General features: G+C 44.1%; 1 protein-coding gene across 1 annotated transcript in view; it reads right to left on the bottom strand.

The window, feature by feature from the left end:
* LOC121275808 (A disintegrin and metalloproteinase with thrombospondin motifs 12-like) overlaps positions 1 to 26765 on the bottom strand; it is a 689364-nt gene that overhangs the window by 286175 nt on the left and 376424 nt on the right. The window contains exons 14-15 of the mRNA XM_041183446.1: positions 21038 to 21207; positions 9616 to 9749 (exon numbers count right to left, since the gene is read on the bottom strand). Coding sequence (XP_041039380.1) covers positions 9616 to 9749; positions 21038 to 21207 — 304 coding nt within the window. The remainder of the gene's footprint in view (positions 1 to 9615; positions 9750 to 21037; positions 21208 to 26765) is intronic.

The raw sequence follows: 26765 nt of genomic DNA, 5'->3' as shown, positions 1-26765 counted from the left end.
TCAATGGTTTCATGGTCATCATTAGGCTTTTAATTCCAGATTTTTATTGAATTGAAATTCCACCATCTGCCGTGGTGGGATTCGAAACCAGGTACTAGTGCATTACCCTGGTTCTCTGGATTACTAGTCCCAGTGATAATACTACCATACCACCACCTCTCAAAGACAAACAAAATTAAAGGCTACCCATTTTCTTCCCAATATCACAAAGGAATGGATCATAAAGAAATTTTTGTTTCCAGAAGGTTGGCAGAACGACTAGATTATGACAAAGACATAGGGCAGAATTGCCCCAGAAATTGGCAAAGTCTGACATTGAGCAGGGAAGGTGGCATTTGACTCACCAACAGCAATTGTGTTTTTTTCCGCAGTATCATGTGGTACTTTGTTTTAAAAATGCAGAGGCATGGGTTTCACGCCAGATCCCTGGTGGGGTCCACTCCACTCCGCCAACATCTCAGGCCGTCAGTAACCCGGTCACTCACCCACACCCTCCACCAGCGCAAAGACACACATCTCGTTGGGACCTTGTTCTAGGGTAGATTTGGGGTCACAATCTGGTTAGCATATCGCACTGCCTGATCCACAACAGGTGGTGGCAGGGGCTTCTCAGATTTCTGGCACTCAGAGGACTGTTGAAGGCCAGAAATCTGCTGAAACTAGCCGAATGAGTGGTCTCTGGACTCCAGTCTCTGAAGCTGCAAAGGCAAACTCGGGTGCATCAGGAAGTGGATTCCGCTGTACTCCTCAGATTGCAAGGCACGATGGAGGATTCCGTCTGCCTTCATTCTGAGGTGACAGCGCTGGCATGCCAATGCACTGAGGTCAACACTGGCAGGATGGCAGCCGTCATGGAGACCTTGGTCCAGGACACTGGTCCTGCACTGCTGCAGGAGCTGCATTCCATCACTGAGGCACTTGCAGGATCCATCAATGTCAATGATAGAGGGGGGTAGGGCATCTCGACCTAACCCCAGCTGCCCCTCCCTCTCAAGGAATCAGCCTTGGGCCCTCAGGCACCCAAAGGGAGGACGATCAGCAGGTGCACATCTACGGGCCACCCCCTCCCAGGTAATCCCGAGGAGTGTCGGCCCATCCGAATCCCCTTTTCTTGTGACCCCAGCAGCTGCAGCTCCACAGGCCGAGGAGGGTACCACTGCCACACAGCAGGACCCCAAAAGCAGGACCAGAGCCCTCCAGGTCTTGACCCTCCAGAGGACGCCCAGCAAGATAATCACAGACAGGACATAGCAGTCAGGAGGCTGCCTCTGCCTCTGCGGTGGATGTCGGAGGAGCACCAAGACATAGCGGCAGGGTTAGAAAGATCAAGAAGATTTAGTTGTACAATGCGGGCATGAGTGTTAATCACTTGTACTTAATGTTGATCATTGTAAATACACTCCCAAGTATATCTCCTTCTCTATGGCTCCTTGTTATGCTGAGCAGTGTTTGTGTCAATCAGATGTGAAATCTCATTTCCTGCTCAAAACAAAGGCTACAGTCGCAGTCCAGGACCTCTCCCCTGTTCAGAGTGTATCCTTTTGAGCACAGTGATTGTCCAGCTTCAAAGTCACTGTTCAGATCAATGATACCTGCACCTCGATATGGCTTGTGTTGGCTGCAAGAATCTCGTACCCAAGCACCACTGGGTTCCGTGATGTTCTCTGTGTGCACTAAGCAGCTTAGAGGCGGGACTGCCACCCCCATCTCAAGGGAACAGATGGTGAAGGCTGCTAAAGGATCAAGTGTCTTAAAGTCAATGTGGCCGCTGTTTCTCTGCTGCACCTCGATGATATGAGCCTCTTCACAGAGCATATGTGTGCTGCCCTCAGCCAGACAGGTGTCAGAAGTTCCCAGATGCAATGTGACAATCTCAGGAGTGTCCTCACTGCATCTTGTCACCATCCTCCTAGAATCTTGTGGCACTGAGGTGCAGCTGAGAAACAGCGGCCACATGTTCCCTTGAGATGGGGATGGCAGTCCCGCCTCTAAGCTGCTTAGTGCACACAGAGAACATCACGGAACCCAGTAGCGCTTGGGTATGAGAATCTTGCAGCTAACACAAGCCATATCGAGGTGCAGGCATCATTGATCAATGAGGGCCTCTCGACTATACCTGCCTTGTCTGGCCAGTGCAATGGCCTCATTGCCTACACCCTCGCCTTCCAGGACCTCATCACCCTCATCCCCTTTAACTTCCTCCTCATTGGAGGAGACAGGCAGCTCTTGCATCACCCAGGTCCTCATCACCCAGGTCCTCCCCACTTTGCGTTGCCAGATTGTGTATCACAGCAAGCCATGATGATGCGCGACACCCTCTGGGGAGTGTACTGCAGTGCTCCACCAGATCTCTGCAGGCAGCAGAAACCTCATTTTAAGGTTGCCAATGGTGTCCTCAACATAGTTCTGCATTGCAGCATGAGCCTTGTACCTTCTCTCACCAGGAGCCTGAGGCTGCCACACAGGCATCATCAGCTGAACACTGAGAGAGTGAAAGCCTTTGCGGTTCACACACTGGACTGCTTGTTGCCAGCAAGATTTAAGAGCCACGTGGGTGTAGTCGATGACACCCTGCACCTATGGGAATCCGGAAATCTCAGCAAATCCCAGCGCTCTTCCTTCCTGGCTTGCATGATCCCTGTCGAAATTGACAAGGGTGTGTGCCTTGGCAAAAAGGGAATCCATGAACTCCTAGATACACTTGTAGGGGGAGGCTTGCAAGACCCCACAAAGGTCCCAGTGGAGCCCTGGAAGGAACCATTGCCATAGAAATTGAGTGCAGTGATAGCTTTAACTGCCAATGGCACTGGATGCCCTCCACGTCCCCATGGTGCCAAATCTTGCAGAAGGTAGCATATGTGCATGACCAGTTCCCTAAACATGTGCTGGCATTGGCGACACCAGTCCTCGCTCGTTTGCAGATAGCACATGAGCCGTCTGTGGACCCTGGGTCTAGTTAGGTGCCTATGAATGACAGCTCTCTGGGGTTCATACTCTGCATGTGGAGGAAACCCTATTGCCTCTTGAGCGTTCTGCTCCTCCCTTTGGCGAGCCAGGCACCTCCGTCGCATTCTTCTCCATCTTCTCTCCTGCTTATAAGCAATCAGGCAGACAGCGAGATCACCTGGTTCCATGTTCCTGATGGTCTCCTCACTGCAGTATCAAAGAGAGGGACGTAAGGACCACTCTTGGTCAAGTCATCGCCTGCAGCTGTCTCTCAAGGCCCCTTAACACATGCCGGAGAGTCCAGGCCACCACATAGCTGCCCAGTGTTTAATGCGTATCAAAAACAGAATTACCTGGAAAAACTCAGCAGGAAGGCAGCATCGGTGGAGAAGAAAAGAGTTGACGTTTCGAGTCCTCATGACTCGTATGATGGCTCACAATGCCCATGCCCAGTACTGCCCCACACCACATGACCAAGTGGCCGCAGCTTCGGCCACTCGAATGCATCCTAAACTCTCATCTCAGGCGCAGGCATTGTCCTAACCTGCACTCCAAGGCTTTGCAGTTGGCTTGTGTCATGAGGGTGACTTTTCAATGTCAACTGAAACATAATGCAAGGGACTAGGAGTGCACCCCTCCATCAGTGTTTAATGGCCACCTTTCCCAACAGGATCCTCAGGCATGCCCAGTTGCACAATGGTTCTGCAGCACTCATTCGAGTTTGCAGTGTGCACACAAGGAGTTAACAGTAGAGAAGCAATCATTGGCACTGTGAGGAATTGGTGCTGCTTGAGTGGGCACAATTGCTTGACTAAGCTGGCTCCATGCATGTCAATTGAGCTCAAGCTAAACGCTCTCAGCTGTGGTGGAGTGCTCATACTTGACATATTTTGCCATTAACCCGGACATTTACTTCACCCACTCCACCCCGCATGTGTTTGTGATCAAACTTCAGTTGCTGCTGCCATGATCCCCCCTCCTTTACACTGTCGCCCCTGCCCTGAGGTTGCCTTCTTCCCCCTTCCCCGCCTAGCACTGTCACCCTAGCCCCAGCACCACAAGCCAGCCATGAAGAAGCCACTGTGGAGTCTTGCCTGTGCCCCTCTGAATCCACAGAGCCACTAGGATCATCGTGTGCACTGCACAAAGTTGTGTGCACTCACCTCTGAGTTCCCCTTGAAGTTGAGGCCACCAGGTTCACACCTTTTAAACGCAGTTATAGATCACACCATCATAAAATCACGCTGACATGGGATTTAAATATGACGTGGGGGGATGATTCTGGCGTGTGGTCACATTCATTAGATGCTAATTTATTACAATCAAGTTGCTGAAGTTCAAACGCAGGCCCATTCCATTTGTTGATCAATCTTTGTTTGAAGAACTTCCTGATATCAGTCCTATCTTTAATTTGTTTGAACCTATTATCTTATTTCCTGCACTTTGAATTTAGTTTAAACTACTTGAAAAGATATTTTCTATACCATTTACAATGCTGCAAGCTCCAAGATTACCTCAGAAGCATCCTTTTAAATTTGAAGTTTTCTGATAACTTAGACCTAGGGAACAGATTTGTGAGTCTTCTCTTAACTGACCCCAATGCTTCAGTCTCTCTCCCTGATGAAACTTAAGGCAAAAAGGTTAAGGATTTATCAAGCGCCCTTAAATATTCTTGTTAGGCTATTAACCCCAAGGTTTTTACAGAGTCAATCAGTAAGGAAAGAAGAATGAATGTGAAAAGGATGGTCTTAGCTGTTAGTTTGGGATAGGCCTCTGAAATTATGCTCTCCCATTTCCTCTATGCACTCTGTGTCAGTTATGTTTTAAATACATTTAGTGCAATTAGGTTTTCCTGCCAAATGTATCTGCTCCAATCAGATATTTGTTGCTCTATTCAATAATCTTTAGCTGTTAGAAGTGTCAGAACTACATACAGGGATACCCAACTATGATTTCTTAGTCCATAATGTATGTAAGTATAAGTTAGATTTTCTTAGAAGCATTTAAGTGAAGCCAAAAGGTTTGACATAATGTTACAGATGCAAATTATGCCCTTGTGCATCCATGGTAAGCTTTCTAAAGGTGGACTGTAAAGTAATCTGAATGGGAAGAAATACATTATTATATGCATACTTTGCAGATGCATGACATAATTGTGTGAAGTCTTCTTTGGACTAATCTTGTCAGATTCACAAATTGTTTCCACTTTTACACCTTGATGAACGCATTATTGTGCTTTGTGTCATCTTCACTCAAGCTTTCATGACTTTTCTTCTGTGACGTAGTGCCCAGCAGTGCCAAATAATCCACAAACAACATGGAAAGCTTCTAGGTACTGACAGGTTGTATTAATGGGAGCATGCCATAAATGAGGTTTGACTCTGTAAGAGTCCTCCAGATCAGATGTGCATAACAGGTGTAAGCTTAATGCTTGCATTGCAATGTTTCTGTTATTTCTATGGTGAATTTGGAAAACAATCCCTACGTATGGGTCAATGTAGTCAGAATGAATAAAAGACAAATTTGATCAATTTATTTTTATCATCACTCCTCTTCCGAAGATGAAGATTTATGCTACAATACACTTCCATAGGAGTTGGCAGCTGCCTGGTGCCACACCCAGCTGGCCATTCATCATGTATGCGCCTAGACTGTGAGTACTGGCTAATTACACAAAAATTGTGAAATGCAAAAGGCACCTGAGCCCAATTTTATCTTCAAAAAGCAGTGGTCACTGGACAGGTGCAGAAACCAATTAGGGAAGCAAATGGTATGTTAGCCTTTATTGCAAAGATACTTCAGTTCAAAAGTAAGGGAGTGCTGCTACAATTATATAAGGCTTTGGTGAGGTCATGCCTGGAGTACGGTATGGTACAGTTCTGGCACCCTTACCTAAGAAGAATATACTTGCCTTAAAGGGTGCAATAAAACTTCAATAAATTGATTCCTGGGATTAAAGGCTGTCCTTTGAAGAGAAATTGAATAGAATAGGCCTATAGTCTCTACAATTTAGAAGAACGAGAGGTGATCTCATTGAAATGTATAACATTCCTAGAGGGCTTTATGGGGTAAATGCTATATTCCTCTTGGCTGGAGACTCAAGAAATAGAGATTATTTCCAGCATAAGGTATTGGTCATTAGGACTGGAAGGAGGAGAAACTTCTTCATCAGAGGATTGTGAATCTTTGGAATTCTCCACCTCTATCATTGAGTATATTGAAAACGAAGATTGAATCAAGGGACAGGGATAGGGTGGGAAAGAGGATTTCATGTAGAAACTTAGAAATGATATAACTGAATGGCAAAGTAAGTTTGAAGGACCCTATGGCCTCCACCTACTTCAATTTCTTATGTTTATTATGTTTCTCAGAAGTGGGAAGCAATGTTCCCTCTAAGCTGTATGGCTGCTTATGGTTCCTGAGCAGGCAGTGCACAAGTCTACCCTTTAAGTTAGCGCATGTGTATGGCTGTACATGCAAATTAAACAAAATAGCCCACGCATTCAAAATAAGTTAGAGGGTATGCTGACTTTTCCCTGCCTCACCTAAAGGTGCTCTAATTAATTGCAGCCAATAGCCTTATCTAAGGCTGATCCCACTGAAGCTAGCTACAGCACAAATGGGAGATAGAACACTTTTGGTGCATCTGCCTCAGTATCAACATGGTTAGTATAGTTGCCAACTAAACCCTCAGGGAAAATATTTAATTAAATGTTCAATGCACAGCAAAATAATGCCATTTGAATTTTCTGTTTCAATTCAGTCAGGCCAATCCAAGAAACCTCAAATGAATAAAAGGTTGTACAGTCTTCAAGGACCTTGCCTTCGCGATTAATTTCATTCTTGTGCAAATCGATGTTCCGACATTTACATAGTAGATTTATTGGAAATAAAAGCACTAAGCATGCATCAAAACTCTTATCAGCCTGCTGCTGTTGATAACACATGCAGAGAAGTTGAAACCACAAGTTTTTCCAAGCCATTCATCAGTTACATGCGATAATTGGTTTCTTCGGGACTATTAAGCTATATTTGTCCATTCTGCTTAGTATTTCACTAGGCATGTTAATATTTCCTGCAATCAAGAAAAAGTAAGTCTAAGTATGTTTCTCTGAAATGCTATAAATGAGATGTGACACTTTAAGAGTCCTCTGGATCAGAGTCATGATCTTACATGTCTTCAATAATAAGTCACAGAATCACAGAATCAGAATCGCAGAACCACATAGTGCAGAAGAGGCCCTTCGGCCCATCAAGTCTGCACCGATACATGAGAAACACCTGACCTACTTACCTCATCCCACTTACCAGCACTTGGCCCATAGCCTTGAATGTTATGATGTGCCAAGTGCTGATCCAGATACTTTTTAAAGGATGTGAGGCAACCCGTCTCCACCACCCTCCCAGGCAGTGCATTCCAGACCGTCACCACCCTCTGGGTAAGAAGGTTTTTCTTTACTTCCCCCCTAAATCTCCTGCCCCTCACCTTGAACTTATGTCCCCTCATGACTGACCCTTCAACTAAGGGGAACAGCTGCTTCCTATCCACCCTGTCCATGCCCCTCATAATCTAGTACATCTCGATTAGGTCGCCCCTCAATCTTCTTTGCTCCACCGAAAACAACCCAAGTCTATTCAACCTCTCTTCATAACTTAAATGTTTCATCCCAGGCAACATCCTGGTGAATCTCCTCTGCACCCCCTCCAGTGCAATCACATCCTTCCTATAATGTGGCGACCAGAACTGCACACAGTTGAAAGTATGCATAAGTGCTATGAGAGGGAATTATATACAATGTTATGCGTTTAGAGTAAGATCCCATTACCGTGACCACATTGTGTATAAGAGATGAAGTATACCAAAACTTTATTTATTAGGGGTAAATGCAAATTCTGCCTTTTTAAAAAAGAAAACAAAGAAATCAAGGTGAATATCTAAGGCTGCATTGTATCCTGGTGTTGTATAAAAGTATAAAGAGGGAACAAGATAAAATACACCCAGGAGTAGACATTGCTACCAAACGTTAAATCCTGAAGACTGAAGGAACTGGAAAAGGACTGAAGGGAGGAAGACATTTCATGGTTTTGAGCTGGGATAGAACAAGAGAAGACATCAAAATCATCCATTTCCTGCCCAGCAATCAGTCAAATTTACAGCTGAGAGGATAAATCAGTGACAGGGAACCATATTTAAAGACCTGTGAAAATGCTCACCAGCAACTGGAATGGGAGAATGTCAGGCATTGTGACGAAGGGTGGTGGGGAAAAATCAGCCATCGGGGCTTCAAGGGAGGGAAAGGACATTGTGACAAGGGGGAGATCGTACATGAGGGCCGAAGGGAAAGGTAAATGTAGCTTGAGCAGGGAAGGTCAGGTAGCGAGAAACCGCAGAGGAGGCTGAAGATTTCCTTAAGGGGCTGATGAAGCACTCCTGCTTCTAAAGAAATGCTGGAAAAGGCACCTTGTGGGGGCGACGGGGAGTGGGGATTGGGGTGCAGCAACTCCCACCGCTCTTTCACTACCGCTTTCCCAACCTTTGAGAAACCTGTGCGGCAGCATTGAATTTTAATCAGGCTCCCAATTACACTTGATTTGAATCCAGTAATGAATGAGATATCTCCATAGGTGGACACACATATTCACGGCTGTAAAAAAGGTGGTGGGCACTTGCGTGGTGTTGGGTATGTGTTCTTCTGTTTGAACACCCCACCCAGCTGACCCTCTTCAACTTATTGTGAAGGATTAATATTGAGACCATAATTTCTCCAGGCTACAATAAGCAAGTTTGTCTCTCACCCAGCCATCCACATGCACTAATCCCAACTTGACTTAATATCAAAGCCTTACTCTGAGGTAGACCACGGAGCATAAACTCAAATCTAGGTTGTAGAATGCTGTTTTTTATACAGAGTATAGAAAGAGATAATTATACAATAGAGAAAGAGGCTATTTGTCTCATCATGTCTGTCCCAGCTCTCTGAAGAGTTACCAATGAATTCTGCTCCTTGCTTTCACCACAGAGTCCTACATTTTTCTGTTTTAAGTATAGATTCAATTCCTGTTTGAAAGTTGGCATAAGTACTATGAGAGGAAATTATATTCAATGTTATGTATTTACAGTAAGAACCCATTACTTACAACATATTTCGTGCAGGAGATGAGGTAAACCAAAACTGCATTTGCTTGTGTACGTGATAAATGAACTTGGAAAATGATACCATTTTTCCTCTACCTGGACTCTCTGTCAAAGCAGTTCATCCATTGATTTCAATGACACATAATTCAATGGCCAAGTTGCTTTAGGAAGCAACTGCTGGTTTTAGGATCTGTATTTCCAACTTTAAATCTCAAGATCAGGCTTCTCCATCTGTTCATTGTCAAAACTTATAAATGAATAAGATAAATGCCAAGGGAACAATGCACTGTACTTGAATCTATCTCATAAAATAGCTTCATGAAAAAAACAACCTACCAAGTGCAACCTTTTTCATACATTTCATATTCCCATAACACTTATTTCATTTATGGCAGAAAACAAGTGCAATGATGGATCATTCTTTGAAATTTACAGGTGATATGGAAAGAGTTAATAATAGGCTTGTTACTTCACACTGCTGAGGAGGTAGGTAAAATCTTGACTTTATACCAAGGAAACATACCCAACTCTACCTTACATATGCCATTGATGCAGATATCCCTGCTGTTTGCAGCCTCAGTGCACGATGTTCCATCAATCACTGCGTCGAGCATCTTCTCAGAGAACTGTCCATCAATGGGCCGGCAGTGCAGTTCACAGGGATTAGCTTAAAGAGTGACAGCAAGTTAGAACACTTAGTTTACAACTCAGCTGAAAGTGTGCATTTAAATTCCTGACCAGAACATTGGCAAATAGCAAATGATAAGCTGCAGCTAAAATATAGATATAATTGATTTCCTGCTCTTGTCAACCATAGCTGTTAATGTTCACATTTTTTCTTTGTGGTTTTGCTTCTTTAGACTACCGGGTTTAACACCACTCCTTGGCCAACAGGACAGTTAATTAATACACTTCTGATCCTTTGACAGCACCACTGTGTATGAAAACACTTAAAATTAATGATGAAAATTTCTTTTGGACCAAGTGACATCTGTGACTTAATTCCTTATGTGTACTTGGAATGGTGAGGCTTCATGCTGTAAGCATGAACTAACAGAGATGGGATTTCCACAGTCTGTCCACAATCTCCCAGTGTAGATTATGGCAGTAGCCCTGGAGAAATGGCACAAGTAGCCAATAGGCCATTGTTCTGGAGTTTCCATCAATTTCCCACAAAGTTACAGTGGGAGGTCAGGCAAGCCCCCACAGCACACAGCAACAACAAAATCTAATCGTCTGGCAGCATCGGTGGAGAAGAAAAGAGTTGACGTTTCTTCTCCGCCAATGCTGTCAGACCTGCTGAGTTTTTCCAGGTAATTCTGTTTTGGTTTTTGTTTTTGGATTTCCAGCATCCGCAGTTTTTTTTGTTTTTAACAAAATCTAATTGTCTGTATTTATCTAATAATAGAAAAGCATTTGTATCCACCAAGAACTACACAAACACAAAGACTACTTTTCTAAAGTAAACACATGGATTCAATGTCTGGGTTCAAATACCTGTTTCAGCTCAGCTCGTTCTCCGCAGAAATATGTGGGCAGTGCAAAATTTGAAACAGGGCAACTTAAGAAACACAAAATACCATATACTTACAGCTCATGTAAAAGTCAAATTTTGAGATAATTTTTTATGCAAAAAGGGGTCAACTTTTACACAGGTAATGTGTTTGAGGGGCCTACTTTCAACTAAAACACACCCGCCCGGCACTCTTAACAGCGATCTCTAAAGAACTCACAAGGTAGTGGAAGATGCGGCACCCACACCAGCCGTTTATTGTCTCTCTCTCTCTCTCTCTCTCTCCCTAGCCCCCTCACTACGTGTTTTTATGAAGGAGCTGGTCCCCTTCTCCGCACACTGGGAGAAGAAATGATGGTATTGGTTGAGCCTGTGGTTTCAATGCTGCTTGGGGGCCAGGGCAAGGAAAGAAAATGGAAAGGCTGCGCTGTTGTTAAATGTCATGCTGATGGCTCCCTGCCATAACCTTGGTAACAGGGGAATAGCACTGAATCAGCAATCAGAAGGGCCAAGTTCGCAGGGCCTGAGCCTTCCTTCCCCTCCCCTCCCCAGGAAGGCCAAGAGCAATAATAAGTGGGGGGTGATGGCGTAGTGGTGTTGTCACTGGATTAATAATCTAAAAACCTAGGGTAATGCTCTGGGGACCCAGGTTCAAATCCCACCATGGCTGATAGTAGAATTTGAATTCAATAAAAACATGGAATTAAAAAATCTAATGATGACCATGAAACCATTGTCAATTGTTGTAAAAGCCCACCAGAAAAAAATCTGCTGCCCTTACTGGGTCTGGCCCACATCTGACTCCACCTCCACAGCAATACGCTCTGACTCTTAAATGCCCTCTGAAGTGGCCTAGCATGCCTCTCAGTTATATCAAGTCACAAAAAAGGAATAAAACCAAACAGATCACCTGCCATTGATGTAGGCACTGGAAATGACAATGGCAATGTCAACTCTGCAAAATCCTCCTTACTAACAGTTGGGGATAGTGCCAAAACTGGGAGAATTTTCTCACAAACTACTCAAGCTGCTGTGTAGCCAAAGTATTTATATGGCTGGTCCAGTTCAGTTTCTGGTAACCCCCAGGATGTTGGTAGTGAGAGATTCAGTGATGGCAATGCAATTGAACATCAAGGGGCGATGGTTGGATTCTCTCTTGTTGGAGATGGTCATTGCTTGACACTTGTGTGGCACGAATGTTACTTGCCACTTGTCAGCCCAAGCCTGCATTTGGACATGGACTGCATCAGTATCTGATGAGTCGCAAATGGTGCTGAGCACTGTGCAATCATCAGCGAACATCCTCATTTCTGACCTTATGATGGAAGAAAGATCATTGATGAAGCAGCTGAAGATAGTTGGGCAACAGATACTACCCTGAGGAATTCCTGCAGTAATGTCCTGGAACTGACATGATTGACCTCCAATAATCACAACCATCTTCCTTTGTGCTAGGTATGACTCTAACCAGTGGAGAATTTTCCCCCCTGATTGCCATTGACTCCAGTTTTGCTAGGGCTCCTTGATGCCACACTCGATAAAAATGGTGCCTTGATGTCAAGGGCAGTCACTCTCACCTCACCAAGGGAGTTTAGCTCTTTTGTCCATGTTTGAACCAAGGATGTAATGTGGTCAGGAGATGAGTGGCCCTGGAGGAACCCAAACTGAGCTTGATAGCAATGTCGATGACACCTTTCATCACTTTACTGATGGGGAAGTAATTGGCCAGGTTGGATTTTGTCCTGCTTTTTGTGTACAGGACATACCTGGGCAATTTACCACATTGCCCAGTAGATGTCAATGTTGCAGCTTACTGGAAGAGCTTAGCTAGGGGTGCGGCAAGTTCTGGAGTTCAGTACTATTGCCGGGCTATTGTCAGGGCCCATAGCCTTTGCACTATTCAGTGCCTTCAGCCATTTCTTGATATCACCTGGAGTGAATCAAATTGGCTTATGGCTGGCATCTGTGATAGTGGGGTCCTCCGGAGGAGTCCAAAATGGATCATCCACTCGGCACTTCTGGCTGAAGGTTGTAGCAAGTGCTTCAGCCTTATCTTTTGCACTGATGTGCTGGGCTCCTCCATCATTGAGGATGGGGATATTTGTGGAGCCTCCTCCTCCAGTGTGTTGTTTAATTATCTACACCATTCACGATTGGTTGTGGCAGGACAGCAGAACTTAGATCTGATCCATTGGTTGTGGAATCGCTTAGTTTTGTCTATCACTTGCTGCTTATGCCGTTTGACACACAAGTATTCCTGTGTTGTAGCTTCACCAGGTTGACGCCTCATTTTTAGGTATGCCTGGTGCTGCTCCTGGCATGCCCTCCTGCACTCTTCATTGAACCAGGGTTGATCCCCTGGCTTGGTGGTACTAGTAGAGTGGGGAATAAGCTGGGCCATCAGGTTACAGATTGTGGTCGATTATAATTCTGCTGCTGCTGACGGCCCACAGCACCTCATGAAAGCCCAATCTTAAGTTGCTAGATCTGTCTGAAATCTATCTCATTTAGCACGGTGGCCATGTCATACAACACAATGGAGGGTATCCTCATTGTGAAGACGTGACCTTGTCTGCACAAGGACTGGACGGTGGCCATTCCTATTGATACTGTCATGGACAGATGCGTCTGCGGCAGGCAGGTTGGTGAGGATGAGGTCAAGTATGTTTTCTCCATTGTTCGGTTCCCTCACCACCTGCCGCATATCCAGTCTAGCAGCTATCTCCTTTAGGACTCGGCCAGTTTAGTCTGTAGTGGTGCTACTGAGCCACTCTTGGTGATGGACATTGAAGACCCCACCCAGGGTACATTCTGCACCCTCGCCACCCTCCGTGCTTCCTCCAAGTGGTGCTCAACATGGAGGAGCACTGATTCATCAGCTGAGGGAGGGCGGTACACAGTAGTCAGCAGGAGGTTTCCTTGTCCATGTTTGCCCTGATGCCATGAGGCTTCATTGGGTCCAGAGTCGATGTTGAGGATACCCAGGGCAATTCCCTCCTGGCTGTGAATCACTGTGCGACCACCTCTGCTGGGTCTGTCCTGCGGGTGGGACTGGACATACCCAGGGACGGTGATGGTGGTGTCTGGGACCTTATCTGTAAGATATGATTCCGTGAGTATGACTATGTCGGGCTGTTGCTTGACTGGTCTGTGAGATAGCTTTCCCAACATTGGCACTAGCCCCCAGATGTTAGTAAGGAGGACTTTGCAGGGTTGACAGGGTTGTGCTTGCCATTTTTGTTTCTAGTGCCTCAGTTGATGCCGGGTGGTCTGTCCAGTTTCATTCATTTTAAGCTTTTTAACGGTTTGATACAACTGCTAGGCCATTTCAGAGGGCAGTTAAGATTCAACCAAAAAAAAACAAAAAAACTGCGGATGCTGGAAATCCAAAACAAAAACAGAATTACCTGGAACAACTCAGCAGGTCTGGCAGCATCGGCGGAGAAGAAAAGAGTTGACGTTTCGAGTCCTCATGACCCTTCGACAGAACTTGCGTGAGTCCAAGAAAGAGGTGAAATACAAGCTGGTTTAAGGTGTGTGTGTGTGGTGGTGGTGGTTGGGGGGGAGGGGGGAGAGAGAGAGAGAGAGAGAGAGAGAGAGAGAGAAGTGGAGGGGGTTGGTGTGGTTGTAAGGACAAACAGACAGTGATAGAAGCAGATCATCAAAAGATGTCACAAACAACAGAACAAAAGAACACAAAGGTGTTAAAGTTGGTGATATTATCTAAACGAATGTGCTAGTTAAGAATGGATGGTAGGGCACTCAAGGTATAGCTCTAGTGGGGGGTGGGGGAGCATAAAAGATTTAAAAATATTTAAAAATAATGGAAATAGGTGGGAAAAGAAAAATCTATATAATTTATTGGAAAAAAACAAAAGGAAGGGGGAAACAGAAAGGGGGTGGGGATGGAGGAGGGAGCTCAAGACCTAAAGTTGTTAAATTCAATATTCAGTCCGGAAGGCTGTAAAGTGCTTAGTCGGAAGATGAGGTGTTGTTCCTCCAGTTTGCGTTGGGCTTCACTGGAACAATGCAGCAAGCCAAGGACAGACATGTGAGCAAGAGAGCAGGGTGGAGTGTTAAAATGGCAAGCGACAGGGAGGTTTGGGTCATTCTTGCGGACAGACCGCAGGTGTACTGCAAAGCGGTCGCCCAGTTTACGTTAGGTCTCTCCAGTGTAGAGGAGACCACATTGGGAGCAACAAATGCAGTAGACTAAGTTGGGGGAAATGCAAGTGAAATGCTGCTTCACTTGAAAGGAGTGTTTGGGCCCTTGGACGGTGAGGAGAGAGGAACTGAAGGGGCAGGTGTAGCATCTTTTGCGTGGGCATGGGGTGGTGTCATAGGAGGGGGTTGAGGAGTAGGGGGTGATGGAGGAGTGGACCAGGGTGTCCCAGAGGGAACGATCCCTACGGAATGCCGACAGAGGGGGTGAAGGGAAGATGTGTTTGGTGGTGGCATCATGCTGGAGTTGGCGGAAATGGCGGAGGATGATCCTTTGAATGCGGAGGCTGGTGGGGTGATAAGTGAGGACAAGGGGGACCCTATCATGTTTCTGGGAGGGAGGAGAAGGCGTGAGGGCGGATGCACGGGAGATGGGCCGGACACGGTTGAGGGCCCTGTCAACGATCGTGGGTGGAAAACCTCGGTTAAGGAAGAAGGAGGACATGTCAGAGGAACTGTTTTTGAAGGTAGCATCATCGGAACAGATGCGATGGAGGCGAAGGAACTGAGAGAATGGGATGGAGTCCTTACAGGAAGCGGGGAGTGAGTAGCTGTAGTCGAGGTAGCTGTGGGAGTCGGTGGGTTTGTAATGGATATTGGTGGACAGTCTATCACCAGAGATTGAGACAGAGAGGTCAAGGAAGGGAAGTGAAGTGCCAGAGATGGACCACGTGAAAGTGATGGAGGGGTGGAGATTGGAAGCAAAATTAATAAATTTTTCCAAGTCCCGACGAGAGCATGAAGCAGCACCGAAGTAATCATCGATGTACCGGAGAAAGAGTTGTGGAAGGGGGCCGGAGTAGGATTGGAACAAGGAATGTTCCACATACCCCATAAAGAGAGAGGCATAGCTGGGGCCCATGAGGGTACCCATAGCCACACCTTTTATTTGGAGGAAGTGAGAGGAGTTGAAGGAGAAATTGTTCAGTGTGAGAACAAGTTCAGCCAGATGGAGGAGAGTAGTGGTGGATGGGGATTGTTCGGGCCTCTGTTCGAGGAAGAAGCTAAGGGCCCTCAGACCATCCCGGTGGGGGATGGAGGTGTAGAGGGATTGGACGTCCATGATGAAGAGGAAGCGGTTGGGGCCAGGGAACTGGAAATTGTTGATGTGACGTAAGGTGTCAGAGGAATCACGGATGTAGGTGGGAAGGGACTGGACAAGGGGAGAGACAAGGGAGTCAAGATAACGAGAAATGAGTTCTGTGGGGCAGGAGCAAGCTGAGACGATCGGTCTACCAGGGCAGTTCTGCTTGTGGATTTTGGGTAGGAGATAGAAGCGGGCCGTCCGAGGTTGGGCGACTATCAGGTTGGAAGCTGTGGGAGGAAGATGCTGGGTCTCTGGAGCACTCGGCCAGTGAAAATATCGCTGTGCTACCACCTCCCCAGAAGTGTGGCAGATATCCTTCCCTCAAGGACGTACTGAACCAGATGGGTCTTTATGACAATCCAGTAGTTTCTTGGTCACCCATTATTGATACTAGCATTTTATTCTGGATTTTTTTAACTGAACAAATTTAAATTCCCCATCTACTATCGTGAGATTTGAACTCATGTTTTGGGATCATTAATCTAGGCCTCTGGATTACTAATCATTTTCTATCATTGAAGAACATTGTGTGGTGTACCCTTTTAGTATGCCCTGGCACTGCCTAATCCCAGGGAATTGACGCAGGTTTGCATAAAGCCGTGCCACGCAAGCACATTTCTCTTGCTTTGACTCCTGCTAATTCATGAGAATGATCTTTAATACTCAGACAAGGTAAAAAAGTAAGTGGGAAGGGAAGAAAGGTAGTTCAGTATTTAGCAAAGTTGCCGACAATAAACTATATAACACTTACTGTAAACAGTTATACATAAAATTGGGTACCTAGGTGAGATACCAAAAACTGGCAGTTCCTGGCAGAACCTTACACAAATCAGCTAATTCAGAAGAAAAGAATTTACACTTATATGTTGCTTTTTGTGTCATTGCGATTTATAGCCAGTTATGCCTTTTCAAGAATAGGCACTGCTGTAATATAGGCAAACATGGCAACTAATTTGTACACAGAATGACCATACAAATAGCAGAAAGGTAAATGGTCAGATAATCTGTTCTGATGGTGTTGTCTGAGGATTAAATGTTAACTTGGACATAAAGAGAACTGCCTGCTCCTCTTTGAAAATTGAACTAGGATCGGATTTTATCATTTTAAAATGGAAAAAATGCATAGAGAAAAATATTCAAACAACTGAATTGGAGGAGGAAGTTCAGTACATTACAAAAAGAAGGTTTTTTAAAGAATGATGCTGGACATGCAAGACAAAAACACACCTAAAATCAATGAGATTGGAATGAGAAAATTGACCACTAGAAACCCTGCAGGGAGAAACTTAAGTATGGATAAGAAATTGGCTGAAGGGTAGAAAACAATTGATACAGTTTAGAGGGGTAGCATAAGGGGCAGGGTGACATACCGTGTTGGGTCAGCCAGGACTTAGTTTCTAATTTCCCTCATAATAACTTGCATTCAATACAAATTGGTTAACATTATGCCCAACAGCAAATTGGAGTGGCAGTGGGAGGAAATGAAGAGGACACTCAGAAACAGAGTTAAACAAAATATATGAGTGGACTGAGCAATAGTTTATAATAGTCACTTGATAGCACAGATCTTGAGTATTGCTGAAAAATAGACATGTGGACAAAGTCAGTTGTCTTGCATTCATCAAGACCCACACAAGAATGCCAAATTTCAAAAGGAGCGGCAATTTATGCCGCATGAGTAAGATTGGTAGTAAATTAACTCTGATTGGCTGAGGCATTGCCATGGCAAATGTCCCAGAGAACTATTTCTCCCCATGTTTTTGTTTAATTCAAAAAAGGTAGAAGGCCTGGACATGCTCCTTTTGCCTGCAGAGAACAGATCCCCGCATATGAATATATGTAGCTTTTAGAAGCGTAAATGAGCCACATTGTGACCCCATCTGATAATCTTAAATTGGCATGCTAGGTGTGCTAAGAATTAGATTTACAACCAATTTAAGGTTATCAGCCACTAGAGGGAGTGCCATCCAAATTTGGAGACAATACTAAGACAGAAGGCATAGTAAATAATTTTATTTATAAAAACAAAAAAACTGCGGATGCTGGAAATCCAAAACAAAAACAGAATTACCTGGAAAAACTCAGCAGGTCTGGCAGCATCGGCGGAGAAGAAAAGAGTTGACGTTTCGAGTCCTCATGACCCTTCGACAGAACTACAAATAATTTTATTTGTTGATCTCACCCCTTATAGCACTGAGCCGTAAAGAGCAAAAGGGGTCACATTCCATCCCAGGCTGTGCCAAGCCAGATGATCCCAGCCAGGGAAGGTGGTAGAAGCACTAGAATTGGCCTCAACCTGCCAGAGTTAAGGTTTGGGAAAATCAACCATGTTTCCTAACTTCTGATCATTCTCTAGGCACGGAGCAATGTGAAGAACGTTGGGACCAAAAGAAAGTTTTACACTTCAGACAAAGCTCAGTTCTGGTATCAAAATCTTTATCCTCCAAAGCTAATTTTAAGTTGGACTAGGCTGTGACTGGTTCATAACTTTTCACTTCAATGTGCAGCTGAATGCATTCATGACCCCACACAATCAGTTATATGATCAAGGAAGCTTGCATAAACCCTCTTGTCCTAATGGAGCACCATAAGTGCTTGCTCAATGCCAGAGGAGCACCATAGAAATGCAAGTTGTTGTTGAAACAAAGCCTGACTTCAAGATTTAAAAGTGCTTCATTGTTTATGTTTAGAAATGAAGATGTGTGGATGGTTGCAAGAGCACATTCACAGCACTAATCCCATTTGCTGTTAAAATTCAAAGTATATATTTTCATGCAAAACATCACTTTACAAAGTCATTACAAATTGATAGCATGTTCAGCATTTTCAGAGTAGAATACTTTTAGCTAGTTGAGCAACCAAGTGTAACCAATCTTTCCCAATCTTAAGTATTACATAACACCTCTTTATGTCATTTTATCTTAAACAACATTTACTAAAGAGGGCCAATTTAATGTTAGGGACTGAAGTGTTGCTATAGGGTTAAAACTGTATCAATTATTTTAATTCTAAAGCAACAACTTTCATTACAATGCACCTTTAATAAAGAAAAAGGTCCCATGGCACCTCAGCAAAAAACATTTTCAAGCCAAAACAACAGGTTGCAGGAGAGGTTTTTTTTATTCATTGATCGGATGTGAACATCATTGCCCAGGCCAGTATTTGTTGCACATCCTCAATTGCCCTTGAACTGAGTGGCTTACTAGGTCATTTCAGAGGGCAGTTAAGTGTCAGCTACATTGCTGTAGGTCTGGAGTCACATGTGTACCAGAATAGCTAAGGACAGCAGATACCTTTACCAAAGGACATTAGTAAACCAGATCATTTTTTTTTACAACAACTGAAGATAGTTTTATGGTCACCATTATTGAGATGAGCAGAGTATTTTAGCGGAGTAGTGGAAACTTATCAGAGCTTCCAAACTGGCAGGACCTAAATCCAGAAGGCCTGCCCCATTTCCAACAGATCCAATCTTTGCCATTATGGAAAGGGGTCAAGGCATGATTCACACATAAGGGAAAGCCAAACTCAGCATGTCATTTGCACTCAGTGCTGAGTTCAAACAGACCCCATTTTGACTGTTGAAAGGGCCTTAACCCACAGCGTTGGAGCTTGGTAACTGAAGGGCAGATAATGCCTGTATAACTGTCATGATGAAAAGGTATTTAAATGCCCAGCTCTCTAAAAATGAAAAAAGGCTTCAGGTGTCAGTGAGAGTTTGTTTTTAAAGCTCTGTTCATGCTGTTACAATAGCTGTTTGTTGACATTTCCCTAAGAGATCTTTATGAATGCTTGGCTGATTTTCAAAAGCTATATTTATTTCAGCAGTGGGGAATTCTGAGTTTACAGTTGACAGTTTAAATAGGCTATTAAAGGAATAGCTGTCTTTGATGTGGGGCATGAAAAGAAGTTTTGTTGTTTTTATAAGAGATTAACAACTTGAAAATGAAAAGGTTTGAATGGGCTTTCAAGAATAGAAGTTTGCTTTATATAGTGAAGGCTATAGTGGATTTTTAGAATTATCTTATTCCTCAATATGGCTCCTGAGATCTGCCCATGGTAGATAATGGGAGAGTTGGCATGGGTATAAGAGGCCATGTTGGGTGGTGGGCGGTGAGGGATGTCTCTCTGTAGAGAATGTCTCTCTTACAAGTTTGCTTGCAAATGAAGCAAAAAGATGTTTGGAGGAATTGTGATGGACTGCTGCCTATGGTAGACAATTATTCAGAATAATGAGTTCTATTAATTTTTTTGTAAAATATTTTCTTGCCACATGGGTGCCACTGGCAAAATGCATTTGGTACCTTCTGGCAATGGCTAGAGAGCTAAAATGTCAAAATATAACTGCGACAAAGTCCCAGCCTTTTAACCAGCCCACCTCAGCACTCAGCCACTTCCATGGCCAGCTTCCAGGACAGAGAGCCTACCTCCACCCCTGACCTCCCACCTCCTCCAACCACCCAACCACCCCACCCCATCACCACCACCACTACCAAGAGCAAAGATTTGGCCCTTTGGGGGCTTTCTATCAAGGCAGGTTTGGCAAGTTAGAAAATTTTCCAACTCGAGTTACCCGCCTCCATGGCAAAAATCCAGGTATTTCTTTTCAATGCCAGATTTTTTAAATTGATTTCAAATCCCACATTTCCCCAGACCAGTAGCCTGGTTCTCTGAATTGCTACTTCAGTGTCCTTGCCACTACACCTCCATCTCTGCTTAACTGGGATCTTCATCAAGCTTCCTTTATCCCAAGAGTTAATATTATGACAAAAGTAAAATACTGCAGATGTTGAAACTCTGAAATAAAAACAGAAAATCCTTGAAATAATCAGCAAATTACGTATTGACTCTGCTTCTCTCTCCACACATGGTGCCTGACCTGCTGATTATTTCTAGAATTTTCTTTTTTATAGGGATGTGGTAATGGAAATCAGTACACACTGCAGCAAATGCCATCTATAATTTAGCAAATACACAGTCATGCTGACACTCTGATCTTCCTGCCTAAATTCTTGATATGTGCTCCAGCATTCAAAGCTGTATGACAAGAGTGAGAATTTGGATAACACATCCCTTAGTCTCAATCAGGTTTGAACTGTTTGGTAAAAAAAATTGATGCAAATGAACCACATACCAATATGATGTACTGGAACCCAAGAATAGAGTTCATTTTTGTAAAGAACTGTGTCAAACTCGCTGCACTGCATCTGACGGAATGTAGGTGTCTCCTGAAGACATGGCTTGATATTACAAACACGATATCGTTTGCGTTTTCCAGTACAGTACTTTCCACCAAACTTAGGACTAGACAAAAGAAAAATGACAATAGTAGAACACTGGCATTTACAATAGCAGTTCTAAAGACATTTAAATGTGAAGTAACATTCTACAGCTCTACACTTTGATGGTAACGTTATCTTACTGTCATTGCAGAAAATTATTTGGGCTACAAATCATTCTTTAGAGTGCCTAGCAAAGAATTTGAAGACACGGTTGTCAACTTTGTAACTTATATTAACCCATAGGTGAAGCATTCATAACAACTCTCTCCTCATTACAGATTAAGTCTGCGTTGCAGAAATGTGTTATCCAGTGATTTTAATGAAGAAGTAATTTGTACTTATATAACACCTTTAACATGCTCATGATGTTCCGAAGTGTTTCACAGCCAAAGAAATACTCTGTCTGAACTAGAGACTCTGTTTTAATAAATAGTTAACAGCTGCCAGTTTGCATACTAAACAGCAAGACATGAATAAGTAAGTTATCTGTTTTGCTGGTCCTGGTTGAGGGACAAATGGGATACTCCTACCTATTTTTCAGGGTGCCATAGGATTTATATTCAGCTGAACAACAATGAGGTTCTCAGTTTTTTTTTTATTCGTTCATGGTGTGTGGGCATTGCTGACAAATTGTCCATCCCTAATTTCCCTTCAGAAGGTGATGGGTGACCCATCTTCTTCAATTGCTAAAGTCCATTTGAGGAATATGCTAGGCCATGAGGTTACAAATTGTGATGGATTACAATTCTGCTGCTGTTCAAGGCCACTCCTTCCTGACTGTACTATCACTGTACTGCAACCTATAGTGGATCTGTCCAGTTATTGGGGATGATGGAGGAGGCTGGGACATTGGTTGTAAGGTAGGATTCGGTGAGTATGACTATGTCAAGCTGTTGCTTGAATAGTCTGTGAGTCAGCTCTCCCAATTTTGACAGAAGTCCCCATATGTTACTAATAAGGGTTTACAGGGATAGCTGGACTACTGGACCTTGTCTTGTTTGGTGCCAAGGTTGATGTTGGGTTATCTATCCAGTTTTATTCTTGTTAGAATTTTTGTTAGTTTTTTTGAGTAGCTGACAACATTATTTCAACCACATTGCAATGGGTCTGGAGTCACATATAGACCAGAGCAGGTAAAGGTGGCAGATTCCCTTTTCTGAAAGACAGTGGTGAACCAGATGGGCTTTACAACATTCTGGTAGTTATATGATCACTATTCCTGATACTAACTTTTCAATTCCAGATTTATTTAATGAACTGAATTTAAATTCACCAGCTGCTGTGGTGGGATTTGAACTAATCTCTCTCAAACATAATCTCTGGATTACTAGTGCAGTAACACAACAACTATGCTACTGAAAGAAAAACAGAAAATGCTGGAAAAACTCAGCAGGTCTGACAGCATCTGTGCAGACAAAAGCAGAGTTGATGTTTCGAGTCCATATGACCCTTCTTCAGAGTTATGCCACTGTGCCTGATAGTTGACTACCTCATTCAAAAGACTCCCTCAATGCTAAGTGTGTTTCTAGATTTAAGTGCTCAAATACTTGACTTGTACTTGAACCCACAATCGCCACTGCCTCATTGGTAACCATACAATCACTGAACCAAGTAGACCCTCTAATAATTCATCTTCATTTAGGGTACTGTCAAAATGATTGTCCATCAGTGCCAGACAGGTAAGATATAGCTCACACATTTTAGAGTACTTCAGAGTTAAAAACTCCCTATACTGATATACAGTTTGAGCAAAGAGGGAGGATGGAAAACTTGCATTTGTATAGCACCTTTCATAACCTCAGGGCATTCTAAGATGCTTTACATCCAATTAAGTAATTTTGATGTGCCTTCAGTGTTGTAACAGTGGAAGGAATGAAGGAATTACCTTGCAATTCAAACACGCACTGCTTCAAAAATTAGCTTCCTGCTGGGATCACCAGGTCAAAGAATTTATGCTTACATCTCTGATCCGAATTAATGGTACATAACATTAGCAACATAGGGAGATTCATTCTTGAAACCATTACACTGGTTAATGAAATGCTGTCTGTAAAATTGCAATGAAATCATAATCTCCTTCAGAGCTACATCTATCAAAAGACAGTTGTTAACTAACCAACATTAGCTTTTAAAATGTTAAAAACATTTCTCTACACAATGTCATCATTGATTTTTAAGACTTTATGTATCCATGAATATTTATTGAAAATTAACAAATCTCCTGTGATGTTGGTCACAATGTTGGAGAGGGCAATTCAACATATCAAAAATTCTGCAGTGCAACATTATCATTATAAATATGTACAATTATAACTATGCTTGCTGATCCCCTACAGTGTTGCTCATGGTGAGTTATACTACCTGCTATTTTTGGTTTTGCAACATCCAAAGTACTAACTGCATCAGTGAGTTACAATGATTTAATGAATCAAATTGTGCTTTTATTACAGATAACCGTGGATGTGTTCATAATATCTTCAGATTAGAATTCTATTAAATTTACATTGAATCACGGTGTAACGTTTAATCTTCATCTTCATCTTCAGCTAGGGCCAGGGACAAGGAGAGTGCAGTTGCTAGCTTGCTGCAGGGTGAGGTTGCATATGAGATCTACTGCTGAGAACTCTGATGAGGAATTTGAGGGAACAAACTACAAAAGAATGCTGATGGGAATGCACTACGAAATATTTGGTGCATTAGAAGCCTTTCAGAAAGCTTGCTGTCAATGTCAAGGAGCATGGAGGAGTCCAACAATAACTTGGTACAAGGTTTTGCTCAGGGTTTAGAGCCCATACTTTCCAATGTGGAAATGATGACCAAATCCATCCAGCCTTTTGGACCCAACTATGATGCAGTATCTGATGGCTGATGCCTCAGCTTCCATGCAGCAGAAGCAAAAGCTGTCTGTGATGTTAAAATGAAGTCATGCTGGATCAGCTTGCTGACATGCTCTCATACTGCTCTCATGCAAGTTCTCAGACTACTTTCATGCAACTTCAGCTTGCTGCCATACAAACGCAGAGTCTGGCGATCATAGCTGCAGATACCAACCTTCAAAGGGGCTTGCAGTGTTGCACAGCAGTCCAACAATCTGTCCTCCAATAGATTACTAGGGTTGCTAAGGCACTAACCTGTGGGAGTGGCAATGGGTCTGATGGAGCACAAACCTGCTACTGTCTCTCAGGCATTCATCTTCCCAGCCGTATGGTTTCGCCAGTAGCCTTGTTGTTGCCTGTCAGCCAGCCTATGTTAATTGTCTTTTAATTGTGTTTCCAATTATATACAGGTAGTGGGCATGAACTGGGAATTCACTTGAGCTCTGACAAACAGGAACAGATTGAAATGGTGGTGGTTTGGTTGGGAGATGCATGTTTTTAATGGGTATCTATCTAAACAAAAGCCTGTAAAAATGTGTAAAGATTGGCTCCAGTTCTATTCTGCACCACCAGACTTTCTGGAATTTAGCATCATAACTAAAATCCTATCCGATCAATGCTAACCCCCAGGATGTTGATAGTGGGGGATTCAGTGATGGTAATGCCATTGAGTTTCAAGGGAAGATGGTTAGATCCTCTGTTGTTGGAGATAGTCATTGCCTGGCATTTGTGTGGTGCAAATGTTACTTGCCACTTATCAGCACAAACATGAATGTTGTCGAGGTCTTGTTGCGTATGGGCACAGACTGCTTCAGTATCTGACAAGTCGTGTGATTGCATTATGGGTAGCAGTCACCGCAACACGGCCCCCACCAATGGCCCCAGACCACCCCCCACCACGCCGCACCACCCCCCCCCCCCCCTCCCCGCCACCCCCCGCCCCCGCCTGGGTGACACCGCTAGGCAATGAAAAGTTGCTAGCCTCTGATTGGCTAGCAGCTGTCGGCAGGTGAAATGTCTGCTCCCAGGGAAGTCTGTCCATCACCCACTTAAGTGCCTCCTCGACACTTAATGCAGTGGGCCTTCCTGAAAAGAGATGACCCGGGGCTCTCGCAAGACACACACATTATAAACTTCTGCCCATTGTTCTGTGCTGAGGTTCAGGTAGGAGAATTGTTCACTGAACATCATGGGTGGGTATAGCCTCTTGCTGTGATTCCTTCTCCCCTTCCTCTTCCCCCTTCTTCTTGCAGATCTTCCCATTCTGCCCATTCTCCCTGTAGTCCAAGGGGGATGCAAATTACTGCAGAGCAAGTGGCTGTGCAGAATCCTTGAAGTCAGGACAAATCCTGTCAGCTTGTGCCACATCAGCCCCTGCAGACTATAGCAGCTTCAAACAACTCTAGAAATTATAAAACAATTCTACAATCACAGCAAGAATCAACAGAAATCAATCAGCATCAGTGTTTATGATCTAAAAATGCCATTGCAGCTACTTACCAAGGCGTCTGAGACAGCACTTAACAAACTGTGACTTATAATGTTTCAAGAAACAAGGGCAGTTGGCCCACGGAAACATCAGGGAGAATTTTATGGTCTCTTTTTTGTTTGCAGGCAGGGGGGCTTGCATGCACCCCGCTACCTTCCTGCTTCTGTCAAAATTAAGTCTGAGGAGCGAAGACCCCTGGTCAGACTTCCTGCCCTACCATTAATTGAGGCCTTTACGTGCCAATTACTGATCGCTTAAGGGCCTCATCCCACCGCCACTGGCATTGACTCTTATTCAAAGGCACTCAGTGCCTGATTGAGGAACACGGCATCGGGGTGGCGTTGGCGGGGGATGAGGGGAGGGTTGCAGCCGAGACCCACCCCCTGACATTGCTACTGACCCCGGTACAAGCCCCTTCCATGTGACCTCCACCCTGTGAAACCCCTCCCACCTGGACTTAGGCCTGGGTCATTCCTCGATCCTGGACTGCTGGTGGCTGTTGCTCCTGCAGCAGCCTCCACCTCCCTGGTGATGCTGGTGAATAAAAGAGCTGCCAACTTCTAATTTCCGCCCCTCAGGTACTTGATCCTATGGAAGGCCTGCCAGTGGCCACTTAAGTCCCTGGGAGGCACTTAATATTGGTGGGCCTTCCTGGTGCAAACAACGGGAGTCTCTTGTTGGCTCTCCGGCCAACAGGAGAGACCCCCGACATCTACATGAAATGCCCCCTCGCCATCACCTGCAAGTTCCCCTCCAAGCTGCACACCATTTTGACTTGGAACCTTATTGCTGTTCCTTCATTATTGCTGAGTCAAAATCATGGAATTCCCTCCCCAACAGTGCTGAGGGTTTAACTACACTACACAGGCTGAAGAGTTTCAAGAAGGCGGCTCATCACCTCTTTCTCAAAGGGAAATTAGGGATAGGCATCACCAACAGCTCATGAATATAAAACAGTCAGCAACTAACCTAAAAGTTGTTCATGATCCCTTTAAGTAGCACTGGTGGAGGATCCTTCCTGTTTCTGTATGCATATTCAGTGACACAAAGCTGAGAAAGGGCATTGGTTGGAGTGTTTTGGTCCAAAATGGCACCACTGGTGTCAAATCATTGTTATATGCTGATTGATATCATGATCTGCCTACCCTGTAAAGTTCTGGCGGGTGCTCCCTGTGCGGATGCTACTGCCCTCATCAAAATGACATTGGGTGGGAT

This window comes from Carcharodon carcharias, chromosome 1, assembly GCF_017639515.1.
Source record: "Carcharodon carcharias isolate sCarCar2 chromosome 1, sCarCar2.pri, whole genome shotgun sequence".
Classification (NCBI taxonomy): Eukaryota; Metazoa; Chordata; class Chondrichthyes; order Lamniformes; family Lamnidae; genus Carcharodon; species Carcharodon carcharias.
Note: the sequence above shows the minus strand (reverse complement) of the source record. Positions and strands in the feature narration are given on the sequence as shown.